A 20,453-nucleotide genomic window follows, 5' to 3' on the forward strand; every position below is an offset into this window, starting at 1 on the left:
TGTATTATTGTTATTGTTATTATTATTATTATTATTATTATTATTATTATTATTATTATTATTATTATTATTATCATTAACTCAACTCGTTATTATCAACTTTCGTTGCTAGTAGCTGCCTGTTGCAGCAGCTGCCTGTTGCAGCAGCTCTCTCTTCTTTGTCTGTTTCTTGTCATTTTTTTCGTCTCTTTCTCGTCATCTTTGTATTTGGAGTGGATCATTACTTTGTATGGTTCATTGTTGGTCATGGACACCAAACTTTTTGTGGCTTCAGTGATATTTTTACTACTTTTCTCCTGTGTTTGTCTGGAGATCCTACATGTAACCATGGCTGCATTGTTTACATGCGAAATTAGCTGTTAGCAGCCTGTAGCATGTCAATGCTAACTAGTGTAAGGCTTGATGATTTCCATCATGGTGAGGAGGAAGAGATGAGGACGACGTGATGGTTCTCAGGTGTGAGCTGGGAGGTGACGACGTGGACCTGTCCTTCCATCCATCGTTGTTGGGAACGTGGGATCTATCTCTGGTGGGATGGACGAGCTAGCCGTGCCAGCCCAGCGGCAGAAGGGCTGCCGGAGGGCAGAGTAGCATCCTAAATGTGTCATCAGTTTTTCAGAGCTAGCATCATGCTATCAGTAGAGTCTAGTGTTTTTTAGAAACGTATTTTTATTTTTCCCTCCATCCCAGCCATTGCTCTGCAGCCTGCTGCTGACACTCCTGAGCAGTGGATGGTCGATGGGATGGAAGCAAAGCCAGTGAATCAGGAGCGGCTGAGTGCAGCAGATGGATGAGTGGGTGCTTGTGTTGACTCTCCTTCTCATTAGCTATAGCTATTTCTGTCCTCCCCTCTCTGCTTCTACCTCTGTCAGTCTGAAAAGACACAGGTGGGCTGCCGTCCACCTGTGTCTTTGTCACACTGTCGAACTCATCAATGCTACAACTGCAGGGCTGTTACCATAGCCGTAAACAGGAAAAAGTGTCATTTCACATGACGTGCGCTCATAAAAAAACAGAGTGATACTAACCAGCTGCGCCTCCTCCCATCGCTCCCTGTTCTCCTCCATCAACAGATTGCTGACCGTCTGCACAAAGTTCTGGGAAAGAGAGAGGAAGTGTTTGAAATGATGTCATGTGTTTACAGCAGCTCTCAATTGAAACCTGGTGTAGTAAACGCTCACGCACATTTTTTTTTCCTTTCTTTCTTTTAATGCATTTACGTCACCATTTCCTCTGTAAATATCTTAAAAATAAGACTTTTGACAGGACACGTCAGGTGAATGTGGTTCATACTGAGTCAGTTTTGGCAGTGATTCTTCAAACCATGCGACAACAAACTCTGTAGTAGTTTAAAGCTACATCAGTGAAGCCAGATGTTGCTCTTTGCGTGGTTTTTATTTCATCACTAAAATGATGAAATGATGATCAAATCTTGGCAATTGTGTTTGCCTTAATTTTAAATTTTAATCTGGCATAAATTGCAGATTTAACACAAGTTAAAGTCATGTGATGAGAACAGATAAATTATGTCACCAAATGTCGTAAGCAACAACAAAAAAAAAATAGATAGGCTCCAGTTTTCTGAAATATTGAATTATTAGAGCTTGAAATATTAAATGTGGCCCCAGAACAGAGTCATCAGGTTGATCACAGCGGCACACACTGCAGTGAGGTTTGTTGGTCAGAGGCCTCACTGTTTGGCCCTTTGAGTGTGTCATTCAGTCATATTAAATAACATAAACTTGTCCTTACTGATTAATCTAAAATGATGTGCACTCAAATATAACGTGTACTAAACTACTTAAACCAATCTAAAAGTAGCCTTTTTTTTGTTTTGCTTTGTTTTTTTCTTCTCATCAAATCATTTAACTCTTACATTCAGCTTGTCATATCTTGACATGAAATGTTTTCTGGATCGGTCATTATATTGTTGACTTTTGAAATGTAATTATATCTAATCATATTTTATCAAACTTTTAGCATTTTAGCATGTTAAAAATCCCTTTTTTTCACACTTCAAAACAGTTTTTAAGTCCATACTCACAACTTCAATGAAACTAAGAAGGAACGGCATAAGGAATCAGGACAACGCTGCAGCAGTGGACCTCATTTGCCCAACCATTTTTCCATGTGTATTTCTGATTAATCAGTTAGTGTCTGTGGTCTCAAGAGCTGAAACACTCAGCTGAATAAAGCAGCTGTGACTCTTCAGAGTGTGATTATGAACAGTTTTTCTTAGCGTTTCACTCTCTGTCCTGATTTCAGTTTATACCTACACGCCACAGGCGGTGTCACCTGGAAGTTAGTGTACACTGACGTCTACCTTTGTTCAGCTATTCTGAGACCTGGTGGGAGGATGTGTGCGTGAGAGTTGTGTAACAGGAAGTGTAGGATTATTCATGTGTGTGATGTAAACAAAACAAAAACCCTGCTGTACAGAAAGCCAGGGAGGTCTTGGTTAAGTTCACCTTCAGATTTGTCTGTTTGTGGTGTTGCTGGGGTAGGACACTCTGATGCCATGTCAAACATCTTCAGAAACACAGAAACTATTTTATTCACCCTCATGTCCGCTCCGCTGGGACTGTAGTACGCCCTCCTGAAGATCTCCGTCATGTTCTTCAGCACGTCCACAATGGCCAGCAGGTCCCCGCTGTAGCTGGTCCCATCACTGGATGTCACTCGCAGTTTGGTCATCACCCCTGAAACTCCATCTCCCACAAGGCCCCGCTGTGCTTTGGATAAGTGCTCACGTGTCTGAAGCAGAGAGTGGATTCTGTTAGGCTCTGATCAAACATTCGTTTAGACATCTTTGGTAACATTTCAGCCCTGAGTTAGACTGAGAGAAACTTTCACATAGAGAGTTTAAGAATCTCCCTGATGCTCACCAGCGTCTGAATGCTGCGATAGTCATTAGAGATGCATTTCATGTATGTGGGGTTCTCCCAGTAGGCGATGCCCTCCTCATCCAAGGTGCAGCGGCGTAAGATCAGCCCTGTTTGGAGAGAAGAGGACTTCATATCAACACGTCTGATTCTAAGCCAACATGTGGAACCAGCAGCGTCTGTAATCTGATTGTGAGCTTACCCATGGCGTTGGGAGGACAGCGCACGGCTGCCGTGTCCCCTGCTGGAGTCATCTTCCACACCACGTTGGAGAAGTTGTCCTCGCTGCATATTTCATGAGGCTCTGCTCCCAAAAAGAAAAAAAAATAGAGAACTTCATGAAAGAGTTTCAGAATTTCCCTTCATGTTGTAAGACTGTGATGTCTGGTTTACTGACCTGGGCAGCGCTTTTCATTGCAGCGCCGGACCTCCTCTCGATCCCCAGGACAAGGCTGGCCCCCAAAAAAGGGCCCATAACAAACCCTGTTCCTCTGCTGGCTCCCCCCTCCGCAGGTTTTAGAGCAGCCGGACCACAAAGACCACGGCTGCCACTTCCCATCAACTGACGAAGCAAATAATAAGAGAGACACAGGAAGGAAGAGGAGGTATCAGCTGCACATTAAGACAGCATTAATGTTCTCAGGAGTCAAGCGCTGCGTTGACTGAGGGGCAATGACACAGCAGTCTGAGCAGCTCTGCGCTAAATCAGCGCTGACTGATAGCACAACGCTAACATGACTGAGTGTGACTCAAAGACAGCAAACAGTCACATCCATCAGGACCGAGCTCTGAACTCATCACAGGACTTCCTGTCATTGTCAGATCACTCATGAGGTCCGACATCAGGAGTCAGCGCCCCGGACCTGGACCTTAGCCACCTCGGGGTCTTGGTTCATTTGTAGACCATCTGTGTGGGTATGATCTGTGACTGTTGATCCAAGCAGGAGGATTCCAGGTGGGATTAGTTTGTGTTATTACTTTTCTTTACTCTGAATCTTCTTCCTGTAACAAGCTGTCTGCTTTAACGGGTACTTTGGTTCATTATCTTTAGGATAAACCCCTTTATGTTACCTTTAATGACTGTTCCGGTGTTTGTAATATTTCTCCATGGATCTTGAGGAAGTCATAAACTTTGGAAATGCTTTCTTGAAAATAGACAATTATTTAACAAGCCTAAACTGCTGTCTTTCCAGTCCTTGTATTCCTGTTATATCTTCTTCAGATTCTGTATTGAGAGCTTTTGAATCATTTGTCTTCCTGAAATCTCCCTAAAGTGTCCCCACACTTTGGAAAAAGGACCAAGTGACTGGCCTGTGGAATAGCTGGATCATTTCTTTTAGTGAAGCTGCCTTACTTCTTCCAGTGTTATGATTCTGATGAAAAGCCAATAACTTTTATTTGAATGTTCACTAGCTATCAGTGAAATTCATTCTTAGAGATCTGAATTAATTTATGCCTGATGAGTAGAAAGGTCTCTGATCAGAAGTAATAATATTAATAGTAATAATAATAAACTCCATGGCTCTCATACCTGGACACTCCCCAAGGAAGCAGTCAACAGTCTCCAGCCACTCCCCTCTGCACTCTGAGCCCCCGTACGAGGGCCCGTTACACTCCCTGGTCCTCTGCATGGTCCCGTTAGAGCAGGACGCTGAACAGGAGCTCCAGCTGGACCATTCGTTCCACACTCCATCCACTGTGGAAGAGTCACAGATAAAAAGAGCATGTAAGGTAGTCTGTCAGCTACACATTATAAACCTCCTGAGAAATGATTTCCACATACAGCGTGGTAACTGTGAGTGTGATGGAAGCTTTAACCTAACTGTCTGCATAAAGAACTAGAGCCAGTGTTTTCAGCTGTCTGGTTTGAGGCTGCCAGGAGTGTGTGCTGGTTGATACTGAAAGAAAGAGGAGGTTACCTCATGTGCACTCCTGCTCTCGTGCTGTGAGTCAATGTTTGGCTGAGTGTATGAACCATGTAGTTTAAGTCGCATGTTTGATTCTGCCCACTCTCACCTCCACGTTTCTGGCTGAGTTCTGCATAATGTGGGTGTAAGTGTGTTCAGAAGGTTACGATGGTCACAATACAACCTTCAACATAAGTGCAAGGTGGGAGGACTGGAGGTGCTTTACAGAAACTCATAACGTTCTTTTATGAAGCATGATTGAAGTTCTGCTTCTGATGAGACGGTCGACGGAACAATCAATGTGTAAAAATATGAGAGGGGGGTAAGACAAACTGGTGTGTGTGTGTGTGTGTGTGTGTGTGTGTGTGTGTGTGTGTGGGGGGGGGGGGGGGGGGGGGTGTCTTCCAAAATCAAAATCTATTTGCATGTTCCTATTTCATATATTGTTTAAGAGGTATAAAAAAGGTTCCCTCTAACAACAAAAAAAAAACATCTTTGCAGAAAAAAAAATGTCTTATTTAATTTTTTCTGATATAAAGGGTTTTTAATCCTCTTTTTGATTACTTTTGCTTCATTTTATTTGAATTCCTCTTTGAATTGTTCTTTTTTACAAAAAAAAAATAATTCTCCTTTTAAAAAAAAAAAAACTACAGCTTTTAAAACAAAATATTTACATTTTTGTATTACTTATGTTCTACTCTAAAAAATAAAATTCCTTAAAATTATTTTTTCTATTTTTGATTATTTTTTCATTTACAAAAAAATTACTTGTTTTGAATAACATTTTGTTTCTTATTTTTAAAGATATTATTTATTACTTTTTAGGTTTTTTCATCTTTTCTAAAATGTTTTTTTATTTTTTATTTCCTTGAAAAATATATTTTTGTAAAACATTTAATTTCTTGTAGAATGCAACATATATTTAAAAATTTCTTTCAAAAGAAATATATATTTGTCTTTACTTAGTTATTTATTTAGTTGTGATTTAATCTGTTACTGAAAAGCTTGGGAACCTGTGTTTCAGAACATCAACATGTCTGATGGCAACAGATGGTGTATTTGGGGTGATGTGTGTGTTTCTTACCTGGACAGACAGCTATGTTGCAGAACTTGGTCTGTTTCTCAGGCCCCTCACAGGCATCTCCCCCAAACTGAGGGGGGGTGCAGGTTCGTGTTCGGGACCTGTAACCTCTGCCACAGGTCGATGAACACAAACTCCACGGCGACCACTCGTCCCAGGCGCCATGCACTGCAATCAGAGCAGCTAGGGTATGATTTATAGACAGACCAACACTGAGCCAACACATACCTGAAAACACACAACAGTCCAAAGCTAAACTGTGTCATGGATCCTCTGGTGTTTGGCTAAACTTCATCATCTTCACATGGCTCTCCAAGCTGAGGGGTCTCCCTGCCTGTCTGCATGAAGGAGTGCCTGTTCACACCATTTAACTCGTCTGTGTCACTCTAACATGCAGATAAAGAATGTGTGCTCTAAAGGGCCATGGATCTGCTAAATGCCTGAAGAGGAGAACCAGGTGTGGCTTGTATGGGTGAGGTAGGTCCAGGAGAGGGCTGGGCGAGCGCAGGAAGTAGACCGGGGTGTGGGAGCTTACCTGGACAAACAGCAGAGTTGTTGCACGGTCTCTGCTCTCTCAGTGGCCCACTACACTGGGTGCTGTAGGAGGAGGACACACAGAAACGAGTGCGACTCTGCCAGCCCTCCCCACACGTGGCAGAACACACACTCCACGCTGACCACTCCTCACCTGAAGCTGAGTCTACTGAGGAGGGGGGGTGGGTAAAGGAAAGTAGGATAGAAGGAGAAAAGGAGGAAAGGAAAGGAGAGGGCCAGAACTAATTATCATGCAGGATGCAGCCTCTGAGGCCAAAAGAGGAAGGGTTGTGGTGTGATCGAGGGTAGATTCTGCTGTCTGACATTTTAGTGGCCGCCTCCTTCAAAAGCCCCTTCTTCACAAACTGGATGATGAGGCTGATCCAGGGTCCACCTGAGCGCTCCTGATGAGTTAGGCTTAAAGGTTTGTGGTCCCTGTTTGTCTGCAGGAATCCAGACCAATGGACCACGGTCTGGAACACACATTGGTTTGAAAGAATACCCGAAGGAGGCGGCTCCTGAAATGCACTCCAGCTTCAGTTCTGCTATTTTGGTCTTCACCTGTGGGGCTCTGATGTCATATCCTTTGCATTGACTTCCTGTGGAAGTGAATGCCACTGGCTGAGGATATGTCAGTCATCTTCTCAAAGGCTGTGACTGCTGGTTGGATGGACTGGTTGACCAATAAAGGGTGAATTGTGCAGTCACAGCTGGGAAAGCAAGGAGCAGAGAACTAAACAGGAAGTGGGGAATCGATTAACAAGTTAAAGTGATACTTCACACAAAATAGGCCTTGGTTGGAAAACCTTCACCCTACAGACCGGAAACATTTGGTCTGTGTTTGTTTGCAAGGAGGAGCAGCAGGAACCCTGAGCACAGAGGCTGTGGTCCTCAGTGCACTGGTTGTGGGGTTGATTCCCAGTTTCATGTCTATCCTCATTCTTTCTTTCTCCCTTCCTATCTCACACTGATTGGAATTTTACTGGAAAAGCTCACATCTTCTCTCTGCACATGTCTTATTTCCAGTTAAGATACCACATTACACTTGACTCAATCCCTGTTACACTGTAAAATCTAAACACAACACCTCCTGTCAGAACTTTAAGATACATGAAGAAAAAAAGAGGGCTGAGTTGACGAGTGAAACTAGCTGCTCATGCAGTACTCATCCTTTACTGAACTTTCACTGAATGAGCTAAAATAATGATATCAGGAAGCACAATAATTAAGCATTATCAAACAGTTTTTTGCTTGTGTTTTCAAAATAAGAAGTTATATTGTGACTTGTCTGGTATGTGAAGCTTGATTTGAGTGCAGACATATTCTGACAAGAGGTTGAATTAAAATTACTTGGTAAAATTTAAAATATGAAGACAACACAGCGCTGTCTAACCGTTCAGAAAAAAAAAAAAAAAAAAAACCAACCAGACATCACTAAAAGTCTTAATCAGTAAGTACAGAATCTAAAAATGTCTTCTTCGTGACCCTTCTGTGTCTTAAATTATCTACTTCTGTACTTACTCTTGAGCTGACCAACTGCCACACTGTTATGAAAACCTGGATGCAAAAAACCCTTCAGCTAACTGCAAACTGTGATAAATCAGAGATTTTAATCATCTGCCCAAAATTTCCCATCACAGCCTCTCGGAAATTCTCTCTTACTGTTGATAACACCACCCTCACTCCATTTCTCCACATCTGAATTCAAAGCATTAGGGATGGAACTGTTTATTTAAAAAAATAATTAGAAAAAAACAAATAAAAAACGAACCGTTCGGTTTTGCTTACTCAATTCAGAGTGTGTGCTCCGTTCAGTTCTTGTTTTTCTTTTTTCTCCGTTTTACAGCACAGCTTGAGCAGCTCTGATCAAAGGCATGCACAACGCGAGGCAGAGGAACAGTTGTGGGGAGGCGTGTGTGTTGTTTACATGACGAGCGGAGACGAAAGAGTTAGAGGGAGTACCTGTGGCGTTGGATCGTTCTGCTTGTGACAGCGGTAAGAAAGTGGAGGGTAAAACCATGACTGAGTGAGTCAACGATTTCTTTTTTGAGTTATAAGAATCTGAGGTTAAAGCGTGTTTTGATCTCCTCAATGGTCAGCGTGTGTGAGCCCCTCCTCTATTCAACTCACAGACAGTCCTCTTCACTCACAGCAGATGAAATCAAGCAACTCTGTGTCTCATTATGGTCAATTCTGCCCAGATAAAGGAGGAACGTTGATATTTAGACATTAAAAAAACAGAGTGGACAGAAGAAAGTTCATTTGTAGTTGTAAAAATATTTATGATGTTGTGTTTGACCTGCTTTCTGTCTCTCCACCTTATTTCTCTCTCCTACAGAGTCCATGACAATTACATGCAAATGGATTATTATGCAAATTAGACAACGGCGTCATTTAGTGGCTTTTAGTGACTTCCGGGACAGACAATAGTGACTTTCCTCACTGAGGAGTTGACATGTTGAAACTAGCAATGTTTCCCTCAGCTTTAATGATGTTTGAAATAGGAAATGACAGAATTGATAAAGAATTATCTGTTAATAGTGGATTATAAAGGTATATGGTAATCTGGGGTGGAAACAACAACAATAATGTACACCGAACCAAAACCGTGACCACAAAACTGTGATAAGAACCGAACTGTGGATTCTGTGAACCGTCCCATCCCTACTTGGCATCATCCTGGATACCAACCTCACCTTCCAACAATATTTTACTTACAACTCCAAAACTGTCTTTCTTCATCTCAAAAACAGCCTGTATCCACCCACTACTCTCCCTCTCTGCAGCTGAAACCCCCACACATGCCGATATCTCATCCAGAATCAACTACTGCAACAGCATCTTGAATGGTTCCTCCTCAAAAGTTCTCAATAAACTCCAGCAACATTCAACATTCAGAATTCACCCCCTCCTGCTCTCATGTTCACATCACTCCTGTCCTTCACAACCTCCTCCCTTTGGCATCCTGCTCAAAGTCCTTCTGCTGACACTCAAAGCCCTCCATAACCCAGCCCCTCACTATCTGACTGACCCGCCCCATAGTCTTTACTCCTCTGACTGTAACCTCCTTTCCCCCCCTGGATAAGATCAAACACCAAACCTGAGTTAGGAGAGCATTCACCATCGCAGCTCCCTACTCAAACACATCTACAACTGCTCCTTTCCACATTCAAATCCCAGATCAAGTAGACAGTTTTGCAAGGTGTGAAGGTTGCTTTCTCAAAAATAAGTAAAAAAGGAAGAAGGCCCAAAGTGTGGATGGATGGATGGATGGATGGATGGATGGATGGATGGATGGATGGATGGATGGATGGATGGATGGATGGAAGGATGGATGGATGGATGGATGGATGGATGGATGGATGGATGGATGGATGGGTGGATGGAAGGATGGATGGATGGATGGATGGATGGATGGATGGATGGATGGATGGATGGAAGGATGGATGGATGGATGGATGGATGGATGGATGGATGGATGGATGGATGGATGGAAGGACAGCCTGGAAACATGTCAGCAATGGTATAACTTCATCCTCATCACCTTGCTCAGATATGTTAAACCACTGACCTTTAATATAATCCCAGAAAAGTCATTGACTCCTATGAGCTCAGCCATCCAACACGAAACTGCTACAGTTTACTTTCAGCATACCCAGACACACACACACACACACACACACACACACACACACACACACACACACACACACACACACACACACACACACACACACACACACACACACACACACACACACACACACACACACACACACAGATGAAGCTGAGGCTGCAAAGACCTGCAACACACCAACCTGTTAATCCACTCACCATGCCCCTATACTCACACACTGGCTCATCAGTCTTAGCATTAGCGTCATGAAAACAGATGGAGTCTAAAAATCTCCTGCAAACATTTAGTGCATAAAGAAATGAACACGTAAAGCAAAAGCAGCAGGTTTGTTGAATTCTGCAGTAAAGCTGACCCCACTAACAGGAAACCTTGTCTTTCTGCAACCATCCTGACTGCACCTTGACACCACACAGACCAGGTGCTGAGAAACAGACACTTGGTCAGTTTTCAGGGCTCCTGCTTCTGATTTTGGGTGGAGTATCACTTTAACAGAGGGGAGGGGGGACTCCATGGAATAAAGTGTTCTACAGACAGGGCACAGTGTCCTGTTATGAGCTCACATAAAGTACAGTTGCACTATGTCCAGTCAGGGTCCATGTTGGAATCAGTCCGCTGCGGACGAGGCACCACTTTGGGAGATTTTGATAGATGTGTGCGGGTCTACCTGTCCTGTCTGTGGTTGTCAGTTTGTGTGTATGGTACAGTGTGGTGGTCACCCAAGCTGCCACAGTGACTGATGCATGGGATCCCTCTGCGTCCCGTTGTCTTACCTGTCTGGGGGCTCTGCGGTCCGCTGCGGGGCTTGTCTACGTCATCACGCTTGCGGCTGTCCACCGAGCGAAGCGATTGGCTGCGAGAGAGATGGCGACCTTTGCCTAAAGGGGGATGAGGCAAGGCCGGGAGGGAGGAGGGGGCGGGGGTTAGCAACCACAGCTCCTTCATTTAATGGCTTATATTTTGGGACACAACCGTGACGTGATTGGTCACCCAGAACAGCATCAGCCAAACTTGGGACTTTTGTTGTGCTGTTAGTTTCAGTGTGCTGTGACTGTGTGCAGTGCTGGTCGGATGTTTCTGCTGGCGCCTGATTGTGCTCTCTGAGTTTCTGAACGCCTCTGATGGCATGACTAAGAGGACAAACACATTAACACATCTAGAGTAATGACAACCTGCTGTTTGAGCTGTTTGCCAGAGAGAAACATGATGTTAAAGAGCACAAAGGATAGAAAGCTTTAATAACAGGCAGTGAAAGCTCCAACACTTCTCCATAAATAGCGCCTACAAAGTGATTTCTGTGTCCTTTTAGCCGTTTGTGAGCGTAATGATTGGGACACACTGTGCATGCATGGTCTTAAAAACCATGTCGTTATTTTTCATCGATCAAAGTCCCCTTTCCAACATGCACTCCTTAAGTCAAAGCACTGACTTATAGAGGACGGACACACAGGCAGATGAACAGGATGTGGAACAGGAAACACAGCACACACCCAGAGTGAACCACAAAGCATGAAGAGACACTCACAGACGCTTATGAGAGTGGACACACACACCACACACCCACACACAGTATGAGAGACTCACCCGAGCAGGGCTGGGAGTTGCAGGGCCGGCCCTCCTCCACCACCCCCTCACACAGGTATGAGTCCTCTGGGGGGGACCGACAGGTGCGAGTCCGGATCTGGATCCCTCCTCCACAGTCGCTGCTGCAGTGTGCCCACTGACCCCACACGCTCCAGCCCCCTGGAGAAACACACACAGACACATTTGACATTAATAAGCACAGAGGGTAAACACAGAACAGAACTCTCATAATTGTGTTGGCAGTGTTTTAGAAAACTTCATAACCTGTATCCTGTGTTTTTATTTCACACACCCATAGCGCTTCTTAAATTCCAGGTGTGCTCATGCAAACATGTTTTACCACCACTACTCCTGCCCGTGGTAAGAAACTGAGGTGACCTTAGGATGATCTTGAATGCAGTAGGTGATGGCAGAGTGATGACGTTCACACCGAATGGACCCTGTTTTATACTCCTACATGCTCCTCTCTGTGGTCTCCACTGTGTCTCCTGCTGCTGTCTTCGTGTTATGGAAACAGACTCATCACAGCCATCAGGGTTCATGTGTTAATCGTGATGTGATTTTAGGTTTGGAATTAAGTTATTACACAATGTATAAGCCTCTGCAGCGTCTTCCTGCTTAAACCATGACGGAAAATAACACCACCACTGAGCTTTCAACTGACGCTGAAAATACTCATACAGCTCAACTTAATGTCAAAGTTAAAATAACTTTCACTTCACTTCACTTCATCCAAACACACACACACACACACACACACACACACACACACACACACACACACACACACACACACACACACACACACATACAAACAAAAATAAAAAAACATCTTTACTAACACTGACAAGTTCTTACAAGCATACCAACGTTATTACATACTATTGACTGCAACAATTATTGTAACCTAAAAACTAACCAATATGCACCGTGTCATTAAGCAGGTGTGTTTGTAAAGTTAACATTAGCAGTCATACACAGGTGAAAATAGCACATCTCTTACTACCCTAAAACAAAAAAACCAGCTAGGATAATTCTGTTTAATCCGGACTGGAAAGTATTTACCACCAAGTCCAAAAACCAAACAGATGTGCTCTGCAACAAGTGTATTGCAGTGATTAAAGTGTAAAGACCCCACACTCAAAAACATTTTGGTCAAACTTCCCAGAGGGATATCATGTGGGGGACACTAAAATTTAGACTTTGACTTGATGAGGATCATTTAGAGTGGATTCATAAAGTGAACTGCAGAGCAGCCTGCAGCAAGTGTATCAGTCTGCGGCTTGCAAGATGGAGGCGTGTCGTGTAGTGGGCATGTCGTGTAATGATGTAATGACTACGCGACACGCCCACTAGATAAGACGGAAATCACGGAAAACCACACGAGACACTGTTAAAAGTTTATAAAAAGGAAGAAGACGAAAAATAAGAATGAGCCATGGTAAGATTTTTGGACAGTGAATTGAAAATGATGAAAAAAACTTCACCGGGGTTTTTTCTATCATTTTCAATTCACTGTCCAAAAAGAAGATTAAAGTAATTAAATGTTGCAGTACACACAAAAATACGTCTTTTAAATTTTTTACATTATAATAATGACAATCTTACCAGGGCTCATTCTTATTTTTCGTCTTCTTCCTTTTTATAAACTTTTAACAGTGTCTCGTGTGGTTTTCCGTGATTTCCGTCTTATCTAGTGGGCGTGTCGCGTAGTCATTACATCATTACACGACACGCCTCCGTCTTGCAAGCTGCAGACAGACCCTTCTCGTCTGCAGAGGTCTGAGGAGCCTGCAGGAGCTAACCTTTGACCCTTGGACAACTTTAGCCTAACTGTGAACTTGAGATGACGACTTCATTTCGCCAGGATTGATAGATTTAGTGCCCTCAGCTGTCCTGACCAAGATCTGCTCAGTGACTGCAGGCTACAGCAGAAAAACCTAGAGACAGAAAGTCTGTTGGCCATACAGGGACAGCATGCATGCATTTAGGAACACCCCAGTAGTATAAAGAGAGGCAAGGACATCAGGTTTAGACAGAAGAGAGGAGGATTTTTGACCATGTGCCATCATTGTGTCAACTTCAAATAAAGATATTGGACTGAAGCTGCCATTGAATCTCCTCTTCTTCATTGAACTCCGTCTCTTCTTCATTTCAGTATTAGGAATTTAGCCCACAAAGTTATTACGCAGTCAGATCAAGAGGACCAGGAGTGAACCTCACTCTAGGAAAGACACGTCATTAAGTGACGAGCCAGCCAGGAGAGTTTCAAGCATTTTGGGGAAGTTCAAAGTTCAAGTCTTCTAGGAGGTCTCTGAGCCAGGAGGCAGGGACGAGATCTGCACCAGTTCCCAAGATACAAAGCGCGCCAAATTTCAAGGTAAGCAGACCTTTTCTTTCTGCTATTAATTTGTAAAAGTGTCTGGGGAAAAGGTGACAGAAGTCTTGCCCAAGTAAGGGGACATTTGACCTGTTCTGATGTGGCTTAACCCTAAAAGAACTTAGTAATTAGTTTCCAAAAGAACCTAGTAATTAATTTGCATAAGACCCTAGTGACTAATTTTACACAAGAATCTAGTAACTAATCTCACTCTAGGAATGACACGTCAGACTGCATCTTACTACCAGCACCCACAGATCCCTTTAGCCCTGTTTCCACCAAGTGGTTCAGTTCAGTCTGTCTCAGAACAGCACACATTTTGGGTGTTTTCTTTGACTAAAACCTGGACAGGTCCCTAAATTACTGACCGTACTGTCACACTTTTTGGTACTCTTCTGTTGGGGTGTCAGACATACTGATCCAACCCCAGAAGCTGGAGTTAGAATCACTGCAGTCTGTTGATTGGTCAGAAGAATGGTCACTTCCTGTGTGACAGCTGTGATAAAGATTGTCACATAACCATGCCATGTTTAAATCTCCACTTGGCTTCATGAAGGGAGCTTTCTCTTTGTTTGGAAAATGGCATCACCCAACAGTGTGAAACTGCTGTCGAAATGAAACTGTGTCGCATTTTTCTTCTTCACTGAATTTATTAGCTGGGTACACCATGTTGGGCTGCTATGCTATGACATAGCTGACGCAGGTATCGGCATCCAGCTCACACACTGCCTGGTGGACAGTCAGAGCTGGCACATGAGAGCTGGAAAAACTTTGTGACCTCCTCCAGGACATGAAAGAACTGCAGTCTCTTTTTTTATGAGACACTGCAGAGAGTTGCTTCACATTTTAAATGACGGTCCAAAACCATATTACAGATTCAAAATAATGCAATTCATAAAGGAGTTTGAATAAAAAAGAATCATTTGACCACACAGCCGCAAGCCCCTCACTTCAAACAAAGGGCTGTTTGTTTGTTTTGGAGTTGAGAAAGCGCATCAGACAGAGAAAATCTCCTGCTGTGAGATGTGTGTGTGTGTGTGTGTGTGTGTGTGTGTGTGTGTGTGTGTGTGTGTGTGTGTGTGTGTGTGTGTGTGTGTGTGTGTGTGTGTGTGTGTGTGTGTGTGTGTGTGTGTGTGTGAAGGTCACTCTGAAATATTTCAGGGTCTGAGACTATCTGCAACATTTCAAGAGTGAACACTTTTATCCTTTCTTCCTTCATGAGGATCCCTGTTAGCACAAGCATGAGCCGTCTGTTCATTCTACACACAGTAGATCACATCAACACAACACTGACACAGCAACTCTCAGGAAATTATAGAATATAAACCAGTGAGGACAAGGTTGGATGTTTATGAAACAGTCCTTAGGCCAAAAACAGAATCACAAACAAGAGTCAAAATTCTTCCCACCCCTTATGGAACCATCAGATCCACCTTAAGTAACTTAAACCATCATTTAAACATCTAAAGTTGTCCATGTGACAGGGTGTCCTTAAAGTCTCTTTACAGTTTAAAAAACACATTACAAAGGCAGCTCATGAGATATCTCAGTCAGATTTGTTCTTTGTACTCTGTTAAATGAAGCTCTGAAAATGACTCTCCTCAAGAAAAGGCAGCGTATACGTCGTAGTTCATTCAGCCCCTCAACTCGGACAGGGCATGATAAATTTATAGAGACAGGGAAAGAGTTGGATAACGGAGGGAGAGGACGACCAAGAACATCTGAGGAAAACGTGAACAGTTTCAGACGAGCCTTTCAGCATTCTCCAACAAAATCAGTTCTTAAAATGAGTTATAAAGAAAAAACAAAACAGAGCAAATGACTGTTTCCCTTTTTACATCCAACTGTAATAAATATAGCTCTCATGCTATCGTTATTCATAAATATAGATATGAGATGACATTACCGGTAAATAAGGGGATATAAGTACTATAAAGGATATCACAAGGTGAGACCCCTGTGGAGCTATATTTGTCATGGATGAAGAAAAAAGAAAAAAGAAAGAGAGAATCATTTTCTTACTTTCACAACTTTTCTGTGTCTATTCAGATAACTAACATCTTTTAACTTCTGTTGTGCTGAAGCTTTTTTAAATCCTCTGACACCCACCGGCCACTGTAGGTCTGTTTCTTTACCTGAGTAATAACTTCGATATCTATTTATTTATTTTATTTTTTATCACTAGCCATCATGTGTTTCCATGCACCACACCAAAGAAGTTTCAACACATTCATGTCTGTGTCATTCTCAGTGTTTTGGTGTTTTAACCTTTATAATGGTAGATCAGAAAAAGTTTTAGAAAAGTTGGAAAGGAGTATTTCTGACTCTCCATTAGCCGGCTCATCATTTCTCATCGTGTCAGTTCTACCACTTCTGTTTGCAGTTTTCCAATTTGAGGGCTTCCAGGAGTTTCACTGCTAACTTTTTCATTCTGTGACTTTTCACTTTTTCATTCAAACAGTTGCAATCCACTTTCCTCAGACTGGATCAGTTCACCATCAGATGTCACTGTGAGCACCTCTCCTGTATGATCTATAGCTGGTATGTCAAGGACGTGAGGCAGCGTGCTCAGTAAAACTGATTTTTTTTTCAGTTAGATGAACAAAAAACACAGTTTACCATGTTAAGAGAGGTGGATGTCATTTGCAGCAGCTTCAGAAACACTGAAAACTACAGTGACAGCAATGTGTGGCCTGTGCAGGAAGCGTTTAAACGTTTTGCAGATGTAATTCTATTAAAGGACTAAAGCCTTCACAGTCTTTATTCAGACTGAACTCAGACCCCTGAGAGAGGTCAGTTCTTCATGGGGTTAAATAGAGTTTAAATGTTATCCAGAGTAAGGAGTTATCCTCACAGTGCTCAAACTAAAGTGCAATCTTCATCAGCTGAGAACAGCAGCAGTATTTTTTAAAGAGCCTTCATGTGTTTTTTGTGATCATCCGCAGCAGTTTGTTCAGGGCTTTTTCAGCCCACAGAGAGACGTTTAAAGCCTCTGGTTTGGAGAGCAGCCAGAGTTCATCCTGAGCGGGGAAACACTTTTATAGTTTCATCTAAAACTGTCTTTACACTGAGCATCCAGGATCAGAGCAGTTCAGCTTCAAAGACAGCAACTGAAGGAGGTGAGAGCAGGTGTTTCACTGCTGCAGCTGTGATACTCTGTGTCCAGGAGGCCTGTGGTCACATGACACGTGACATGTGACATGACATGAAACATGTCTGCATGGTCAATAGGGTGCAAAAGGAACCAGATCAGCTTTACTTTAAATCCAAATTTGTCCCACATGGTTGATCTTCACATCTGATCAGTGTGCACAGGCACTTCATGTGCTGATTTAGAAACTGGCTAACATATTTGATTATTATGATACTAAAGACTCCATTCGGTTATAACTAATATTTTTTACTGAGTGACTTCAAATTCTCCTGAAAAACATTTTAAAAAGGATGAAAATCAAACACTCAAAGAGGACATGGTGCTGTTTGCAAGTTGCCGCCTGCAGATGCACTTCAGTCACAGCTGGAGTCTGACATGAAGCAGAGAAAAGGGAAAATAGAGTTCCTTTTGTTTTATTTTTCTTCTACCAACACTTTATTCTCTATAAATGAGGCTGTTCATGTCAGGCACATTGTTGACTAAAGGGTTAACTACGACCTTTTGTTTCCCTGACACCTCTGTCATCACAACAACCTCCTCTGCATCTGTAACTACCTCCATTCAACCCCGAGCCAGTTCATCAAGCCCAAAGAAGAAAATACTACATTTAATGATATTTAATACTTTAAAACACTGCAGTTATTGTTGATTGAACAGAACAAGTCTGTGCGTGTTTGCAGGGGCTGGATGAACGCCAGAGTCCATATGTGTGGCATGGACTTCTGGCAGAGGATCATGGCTGAGGAGATGAGGGAGGTTAATCAGTGACGTGTTTTTGAGGAAAAGGTGTTTCCATTGAACTTTTGTGATCAACTTCAAAATCCTCATGAGAGCTTAGAAATATTTTCATCCTAATTTGACATATTTTTCCAAATTTTGGTGTTTCCATTGCATTTTCTTATTTTGATATTTAGGTTTTGTCCATTTCTAGTAATGGAAACATGACTAATGACTGGGATATCTCATCTTAAAGAAACAACACTTTTGAATGCAGTTTGCATAACCAATGTGAACACAAGGATGCTTCCATGTCTGGATTATCATGGACAGCATATCAGAGCCATCTTTCAAACCTCCCACTGCTGAAAAAGACACTTTAATCTGAAACCAAATCCTGGGTGGTGACAGCTGTGGCTCTCAGCAGCCAAACTCCTGCACCCAACATCAAGGTGTGCAAAGGAAATCACAAAGATTATCTAAGAGAGGTCTATTTTTTCTTTAATACAGGTGTGATGAATGTTTTTGTCATTGTCAAATCCCTGCTGTGACTATTCTGATTGAACAGGCTCCATTAAGATGTGTGCTGATAGGAGGAGGCGGAGGAGGCGGAGGAGCGGGTAAAACGCTGCCCGCTGCCTCCCTCTCTGTGTCCTGCACGCTCATGAATGTTTAATGGAACAGACAGATGCCTTTCAGCCCCCACAGGCAACGACAAATATGTATTAATCTGCATGAATAGAACATGAAGCTGGCCAGCATCCACACACACACCATTTTAATTACGCACAAGTCAATTTCCTTTGGGGTGAAGGAGGGCACAATGGAGGGCACTTGATTCAGTCCAAGGAGTCGGATATGCTAACACGCACGCACTGTTCTTCCACAGCTGTGTGATACACCTTGGTCAGGTGTTTTGGATGGAGAGTGACAGAAAGACATGAAAAGAAGAGCTCAGATGTGTAAACAGTGTCTCCTCTCATCAGGAATGGAATTAACAGGCACCAGCAATCACACTCAATATCACTTTGTTGTCAGCAGACTGATCGAGTGTGGCTTAAGTGTTTACTTATGGCTGTGAAATTGAATTTGCTTCTGTTTCTGTGACCACACTCAATCAGCCTGTGGTCAGGAATTGAGCGTGTCATTCAGTGGAAGAGCCAGACAGCCAAACAACAGACAAACATAAACAAACAACAACTGCACTTCATTGGAGCGATATCATGGACATTAAACCACTGGCGCAAACCTTAAAGTGCTATCATGATTCTCCTAAACACATCAACAAAAGCTACAAATATGAATTTTTAAAAAGGGGTATTGTGTTTTTTTCAGACTTTATTCTGTGCCTTTGGAATCCTGTAGAAGTCTAAACTGATATCCTACCTGGTGTTTTAGAAAACTCTTATTTTAGCCTCTGTCTGCTGTCTCTTCAAGGCTCCCTGCTTAACAATCTCCCTTCTATCTGATTGGCCAGCCTCCTGGAGGCCGGCTGGGGATGGAGCTTGGGTTTTTGAAGCCTGCGTCTCCAATGTGTCATCAATCAGTTAGAAGATCCTTTGTGATGATCTTATCAGTTGTGAAGGTCTCATGAAGACCTGTTGAAGGTCTGATGAAGACCTGTTGAAGACCTGTTGAAGGTCTGTTAAGGACCTGTTGAAGATCTGTTGAAGGTCTCATGAAGACCTGTTAAAGACCTGTTGATGGTCTGATAAAGACCTTTTGAAGACCTGTGGAAGGTCAAATTAAGACTTGTTGAAGATCTGTTGAAGGTCTGATGAAGACCTGTTAAAGATCTGTTGAAGGTCTGATGAAGACCTGTTGAGGATCTGTTGAAGGTCTGATGCTGTTTTTTTTGATGGGATTTCTACAACATGTTTGTAAAGCAGGGGTGTCCAATTAGGGGCCATTGGACCAAAGTTTGCCCCCAAGCGATTTTTTTTCTGCCCCCTGCCATGTTTGAATTTTTATGACATATATATTTAAGATTGATTTAAATTTAGGGGAAAAAATCTAAAGCAGGTTTCCAGTTTTATTACTATTTTTTATTTTAAAAGGATGGAAAAAGCACCATTACATTTAATAGGATCATGCTCTGTCCCATGTTGTTCAGGTTATATTGCGCTAAATGTCTCTGAAGACGTAGGCCTAGTATTTGTGCCATACAGATGTTCAGTAATTCCATGCTGTGAAATACAGAAAAGAAGCATGTTTTTATTCTCAAAATTACTTGTATGAACATTTATTTTGCACAATTATGCTATAGGAATATGTAATATCATGCATTGCAACATAAATGTTTAGTTTTGGCCCGCGACCCTCCACCCTGATTTCTTTTTGGCCCTTCACTAAATAGAATTTGGGCATCCCTTGTGTAAAGGTTTGCTGTTACTTTACCACCTATGATTAAAACACAGAGGGGATAATATTCCCTCTTTAAAGTTGGGAGCTTGAAGTGTTAAACCTGAATCAGGATCTGAGTGTTTCTTCAGGTTTGTTTTTTTTTATCCTCTCACCAACATGGACCTATTACAGGTCTGTATTGCACCAAACGGACCACCAAACGGGTAAAACCCTTAT

General features: G+C 42.5%; 1 protein-coding gene across 12 annotated transcripts in view; it reads right to left on the minus strand.

Annotated features, from left to right (window-relative positions):
• adgrb1a (adhesion G protein-coupled receptor B1a) overlaps window positions 1-20,453 on the minus strand; it is a 224,402-nt gene that overhangs the window by 94,895 nt on the left and 109,054 nt on the right. For 6 of the 12 annotated variants that reach the window (XM_074684037.1, XM_074684032.1, XM_074684031.1 and 3 more), the window contains 10 exons: window positions 11,623-11,781; window positions 10,812-10,916; window positions 6,406-6,573; window positions 5,874-6,053; window positions 4,414-4,578; window positions 3,280-3,444; window positions 3,085-3,186; window positions 2,886-2,992; window positions 2,560-2,754; window positions 1,029-1,097 (listed from right to left, as the gene is read on the minus strand). In XM_074684037.1, coding sequence (XP_074540138.1) covers window positions 1,029-1,097; window positions 2,560-2,754; window positions 2,886-2,992; window positions 3,085-3,186; window positions 3,280-3,444; window positions 4,414-4,578; window positions 5,874-6,053; window positions 6,406-6,573; window positions 10,812-10,916; window positions 11,623-11,781 — 1,415 coding nt within the window. The remainder of the gene's footprint in view (window positions 1-1,028; window positions 1,098-2,559; window positions 2,755-2,885; window positions 2,993-3,084; window positions 3,187-3,279; window positions 3,445-4,413; window positions 4,579-5,873; window positions 6,054-6,405; window positions 6,574-10,811; window positions 10,917-11,622; window positions 11,782-20,453) is intronic. The other 6 variants (XM_074684033.1, XM_074684029.1, XM_074684030.1 and 3 more) reach the window with 4 other exon arrangements.

Source organism: Halichoeres trimaculatus, unplaced genomic scaffold, assembly GCF_033239565.1.
Source record: "Halichoeres trimaculatus isolate MK-OKI-2021-1 unplaced genomic scaffold, fHalTri1.1 fHalTri1_scaffold_12, whole genome shotgun sequence".
Classification (NCBI taxonomy): Eukaryota; Metazoa; Chordata; class Actinopteri; order Labriformes; family Labridae; genus Halichoeres; species Halichoeres trimaculatus.